Here is a 6221-nt window from a genome sequence, read left to right as displayed (position 1 = left end):
TTGTGGCGAGAGCCTGTAGTCCCAGCTACTTGGGAGGCTGAGGCAAGAGAATAGCTTAAGCCCAGGAATTGAAAGTTGCTGTGAGCTGTGACGCTACGGGACTCTACCCAGGGCAATAGCTTGAGGCTCTGTCTCAAAAAAAAAAAAAAAAGATGTGGCAATTAAAAAAGAGAGCTCTAAAGGAAAGTGGTTCGTCGCTTATTTATGTCCTTAATTTTTGGGTTTTTTTTTTTTTTTTTTTTTTTGAGCTCACATCACAGCTCACAGCAACCTCCAACTCCCGGACTCAAGCGATTCTCCTGCCTCCACCTCCCAAGTAGCTGGGACTACAGGCTCTCGCCACAACGCCTGGCTATTTTTTGGTTGCAACCGGGCCCAGGCTGGATTGGAACCTGCCAGCTCAGGTGTATGTGGCTGGCACCTTAGCCGCTTTTTTTTTTTTTTTTAAGGTAACTGGTGGACTAGAAAAGGCAAGGAAAATGCAGAGGAAGGCAGACATTGAGGAGTGGTTGTAAGACAGTGGAAACGGCATACAGACAGCTTAAGGGATGGACTCCCAGAAGGAGCAAAGGCGGCGTTTGCAGGTTGCTGGCATATTTCATTAACCAAAGGCAAAACAGAGCCTAAGCGGTTTGTCCAAAGATGTCAGCACTTTGCAAGGTGGCATCTACAATCCGACCCTAGGTCTCTTGATCCCAGCGTAGGGATCTTTCTTCGGCCTGCCACAGGGACAAGGGGCAGGGACCGCAGCACTAAGTGCAGAGAGACATGAGACGCCTGAGGCAGGGGTGAGCAAACGCGGGACCCAGGCTCAGCTCCAGTCCAAGCAGATGGATGGAAACTTCTGCGGAAAGCCGGGAGCCCGGCCCACCCAGCGACCCTGACACGTCAATTTAAACGCATGAAAGCCTTCCCACGGCTTTCAGTTCGACAGCAGGCTTTGGAAATGGCCCACCAGGATTCTGGGACTTTCGGAACCTCTCGAGAAATGGTCAGAAACTTTTGGACCCGTAGCGACACCAAGCAGCCGATGTTTCGGAAAGGCCACAATTTCCGGAGAAACTTTCGGGAATATCCGAGGTTACTGGAAAATAGAGTCTGGGAACAGTCGAAACAAGCCGAGTGCTATTCGAGACAATCGGGAGCTTCTCGAGGCACTTCCGGATACGGTCGGCTCTGCGATCTAGTCCTGAATCTTAGGTCTCAGGCAAATCCGTTCGAAGCCTAAATTGTACCGACAAGCCGTCGGCAGTTTCCGGAAGTGCTCGGAATGGGCTTGCGAGTGGAGCCCTCTGACGGCGGGCTGCGAGGAGCGGGCCAGAGCGCGCAGACGCGGTTGCGCGCCCGCGGTCCTTCAGACCGGATGTGGTTGAGGCTGATGTCAGTTCCGGCGGGTGACGGTGCGGACGGGTCAGGAGCGTAGAGGCGGCGGCAAAATGGCGGCGCCTGAGGAGCGGGATCTAACCCAGGAGCAGACAGAGAAGCTGCTGCAGTTTCAGGTAGCAGCGAATACTCGGTGCAGCAAATGCCGCCGCAGGATAGGGAGTGGGCCCTTCTAGGAGCGCAGAACTCTCCTCAGATTGGGCCTAGATCCTTGTCAAACCAGCGAGTGATTCCCCCTCCCCCCAGACGCCAACTGCCTTGATTCCCCCGGCCTCCGAGTTTCTGTCGGTTCCCTAGTCTTCCAGCCATCGCTGCGGTCTAACTCACCTCCTCTGTGTCCCTCTGCCCTCAACGGATCAGCTTCCGCGATTTCCTTTAGCAGAGTCAGTCCTCAGCCATCCTTTCCAGCCCGGTAACTGGGCGGATCATGACTTTATCTGCCGGAGATGCTTAATCCCCACCGCTGAGCTGGCGTCAGTTTGAGTTTGTGGAAAATCTCTAGTATCATTTCCACAAACATTTGCTGAAAGCAGCTTAAATGCCGCATCTCATGTTGGGGGCTCTGGCGTGGGGCAGGGGGCACCTACAGGCAGTCTTGGTCCCAGCCTTAGAGGTTTGGGAGGACACCACGTGAGGAACAATGCACGGTTATAGCTACCATCGGTGGTTTCCGACAGGGTTTATTCCTAGACTCCAGTGATTGACTGTACTTGAGGAGAATGGTAACTGGCAGGAATGTTATGTTTGTGCAGGATGTTGTGTTAAGAACACTACACTAATCACTTACCTCTGAGCTGGAGAATCTGGTTACCCAGGGTGGGTAACCTTGGCATTTGTTACCAGTTTCCTTATCTCTGAAATGTATGTCTTAAAAATATCTACTCCTTGAGGATGTCCTGGAGATCAATCAGATGAGCTATCTCTATCAGAAGGATTTGTAAACTGTACCAAATTCATTAATTTAACAATATACCTGAAGAACCTTAGTGCTCAAGCACTGGTAGGTAGAATCCCATCTACTATTTAAGATGTTTTAAGTACTCTTCTAAGCGACTTATCGTACATAATCTCATTCAATACTCACAACCCTAAGAGTTTCATACTGTTCATTTTATGGATGAAGGATAATGAAGGATGTCAGGCTTAAGAAATGTCTGTCACTTTTTTTTAAATTTTAGATTAATGTGAGGGTATTACAGTGTTTGTAGCGTGTCATATTTAAAGTCAGATCCATCTTTACAGAACCTTTCCCAAGTTTTTTACTTGTGTGCTGTACCAGTTAGATAAGTGTCAGCTAGGAGTAGAATACAAATGCTGTGATAGGAAGTCTGATTATTTTGGGGGGAAAATGTTGTCTCATTTTTGTAATTTCCGTGATTAGCTTTCACTGTAATTTCAAAGTGTTTATAACCTGTCTTAAGTTGGGCAATAAGGTTGAAAGTGTATAAATGAAAAAATACTATTGTGGATATTTGATTGGAATTTTTAATAGAGAAATTAATAACAGCAAATTAGAATTAAAGAATGAGAATTTAGAATTTCAGAATTCACTTACTGGTAGAGGACCAATTTCAGAGTCTTGTTTAACTTTGGCAGATTATTTTTCCCCTTGGACAGTGGTTCTCAACCTGTGGGTTGCAACCCCTTTGGACTGTAGTAAAGGTTCGCAGTATTAGGAAGGTTGAGAACCACTGTCCTAGAAACTCTTCAGAAGTAAGCCACTATGTTAAAGTGTAATAAAATGATGTGGGTTATAAAGCATAATGTACTTATTCTCTGACTGGAAGAACATGAGAATGAATTATAGTATTTGTGAGGTGAATTTTTTTTTTAGTAGATATCTATATTACAGGAGATTGGTAGCAGGTTCAAGTTGTATTCAGATTGCTTTATGAAATTGGATTGAGGGAAAAATATTTTACATTTATGTGTTTTAGAAGCAGTTGGCTGAATCAGATTTATCATCTACATTGCCATTTAAGCACAGGTGTTGAGCATTACGCCAGGGATTAAGATAGATTGACTCTTTTTTTGTTTTGTTTTGTTTTTTTATGAGACAGAACCTCAAGCTATCACCCTGGGTAGAGTGCTGTGGCATCATAGCTGACAGCAGCCTCCAACTCTTGGGCTTAAGCAATTCTCCTGTCTCCACCTCCCAAGTAGCTGGGATTACAGGCGCCTGCCATAATGCCCAGCTATTTTTTGGTTGCAGCCATCATTGTTGTTTGGCGGGCCGAGGCTGGATTCGAACCCTCCAGCTAAGGTATATGTGGCTGGCGCCTTAGCATCTTGAACCACAGGTGCCGAGCCTGTTTGTTTGTTTTTACAGCAAAATCTCAAGCTGTCACCCCTTGGTAGAGTGCCTTGGCATCACAGCTCATAGCAACATCAAACTCTTAGGCTTAAGCGATTCTCTTTGCTTAGCCTCCCAAGTAGCTGGGACTACAGGCGCCTGCCACAATGCCTGGCTGTTTTTTATTGCAGTTGTCATTGTTGTTTAGCTTGCCTGGGCCAGGTTTGAACCTGCCAGCCTCAGTGTATGTGGCCGGCGCCATAACCACTGTACTATAGGCCGATAGATTTACTCATAAAAACTTTTTAATACTATAGAAAGTTAATCCTTGTTCATTTTATTAAAGAAGAAACAGGTTCAGAGAGGTCATATTACTTGCTCAAGTAGTAAGTGGTAGAGATTTAGAAATCCATTTCCATAACTATCTTATCTAACCTAATGGAGAAGCCAAGTATATAACATGAATAATGAGTATCCTGCAACATATTAGTGTTCTTAGTGCAATATGTATTTTAAAAAGTGCTGTGGCAGCTTAGGGAAAGGTAGGAGTATTGATGTAAGGGACAAGGATGGCTTAGCAATTAACATTTATTAAGTATTCTACTATGTCTTAGGCACACTGTTAGGTAATTTCTAACTATTATGCTTAATCCTTTTCAGTTGCCATATAAAGTGCTATAGGTGGTATGCCTTTTTCCAGTTAAGGAAGCAGATCTATTGATGTATTTGCTCAAGTCATTAAACGCTTAAGTAGTAGAATTCTGGTGGGTCTGGATCTGGACTTAGAGACTGGGCTCTTATTACTGTATTTACTACTTTGAAGGAGGAATAGAATTTCAGCAGGTGTTGGATAGGACCTTCAAAGCTGAGGGAACAGCTTGTACAAGGTATGGAGATGGACAAGTGTGGAGTGTGTCTATAGTGATGGATTTAGAGAATTGGAAATGGAATATAAGAGTAGAAAGGTAAATTAGAGCCAGATTTTGGAGACTTTTCAATATTGCACAATGGCTTAAACTTCAATCTGTAAGTGTGGTAAGCCATCAAAGGATTTTTCAACTACAGAGTGACAATACTAGATTTCAGGTTTGTTTCATTAACAATACAGAGTTTATGCTTGGGATCTCCACAGGAGTCAAGACAGAGTATGGGGACAGTGCTAGGAGCTGGTTCTGAATGCGTTTCTATATTGAAATTAGTGAAAGTAAAATATTTTCTCGGTTTCACTTTTTTGGTGACATGAGATTTATTGAAATTCTCCAAGATTTATTATGTTTCTCAGTCCATTTGATGTCATCTAAGATTTTTTCTGTGGTTCTCCATTTCTCTTGTTTCTTTTGGAACCAGTTGAATTTGAGTAACTATTGTATACTTAAATTGTTTCACATGGGAAAGAATGGGGAGGGACATAGGTTTTTGTTGTTGTTGTTTTTGGGACATAGGTTTCAAGAAGAGTTAATACAAAAATAAAAAAGAGGCTTGGCATTTGTAGCTCAGCAGTTTAGGGCACCAGCCACATACACAGGAGCTGGTGGGTTCAGCCCCGGCCTGCCAAACAACACTGACACTACAACCAAAAAATTAGCTGGGCATTGTGACAGGCACCTATAGTCCCAGCTACTTGAGAGGTTGAGGCAAGAGAATTGCTTCAGACCAAGAGTTTGAGGTTGCTATGAGCTATGACGCTATGGCACTTACTCAAGGCAACAGCTTGAGACTCTGTCTCAAAAAAAAAAAAAGAAACAGTTAATGCAGGTGGAAGGAGATTCTTAATGGAATCTATTTCTCCAAGTTTCCAAATATTTCAAACTCCCCTAGTGCCTTGGTGCTTAAACACTTAGCAAGGGATGACATGGACAGAGAGAGAGGAAACGGAAGGAGCTATGCATGGTGAGCAGAGGAAGAAATCATCCCTTTACTATTAGCAAAAGAGTAGGAAGTTTCTTTCCTTTTAAGTGGATGTGAAGGTCTGACTGTCATTTCTCTTAAATTGCAGGAAGCCTAAACTTTGGGCTATGGAATATAACTCATTTTCAAGATCTTCCTTTTGTCTTTGTCTTGACTGTGATTATCTAAGGGGGAAAAAATACAGGATGCTTTTTGTTTGTGTACTTAAAAAAAAGTTATAGGCTCAATGCCCATAGTTCAACAGTGGTTAGGGCGCTGGCCACATGCACCAGGATTGGCAGGTTTGAACCCAGCCCTGGCCTGCTGAATAACAATGACAACAACAACAATTAAAAAAAAAAATAGGCTAGGCTATTTCTCTTCATCTCAAGCAGCTAAGGTGCCAGCCACATACACATGAGCTGGTGGGTTCCAATACAGCCCGGCCCACCAAACAACGACTGCTGCAACCAAAAAACAGCTGGGCATTGTGGTGGGCACCTGTAGTCTCAGCTACTTGGGGGGCAGAGGCAGGAGAATTGCTTGAGCCCAGGAGTTGGAGGGATTGCTGTGAGCTGTGATGCCATAGCACTCTACCCAGGGCGACAGCTTGAGGCTCTGTCTCAAAAAAAAAAAAAAAAATAGCCGGGCGTTGTGG

The 6221-nt window shown here is 44.2% G+C and overlaps 1 protein-coding gene across 1 annotated transcript in view; it reads left to right on the top strand.

Moving 5' to 3' along the window:
* The first annotated feature begins 1335 nt into the window (after positions 1–1335).
* Positions 1336–6221, top strand: part of FAF2 (Fas associated factor family member 2) — an 84015-nt gene continuing 79129 nt past the window's right edge. The window contains exon 1 of the mRNA XM_003781911.3: positions 1336–1499. Coding sequence (XP_003781959.1) covers positions 1437–1499 — 63 coding nt within the window. The 5' untranslated portion in view covers positions 1336–1436. The remainder of the gene's footprint in view (positions 1500–6221) is intronic.

This window comes from Otolemur garnettii, unplaced genomic scaffold (genome assembly GCF_000181295.1).
Source record: "Otolemur garnettii isolate 467f Iridium unplaced genomic scaffold, OtoGar3 scaffold00003, whole genome shotgun sequence".
Lineage (NCBI taxonomy): Eukaryota > Metazoa > Chordata > Mammalia > Primates > Galagidae > Otolemur > Otolemur garnettii.
This window is presented reverse-complemented; position numbering and strand designations above follow the sequence as displayed.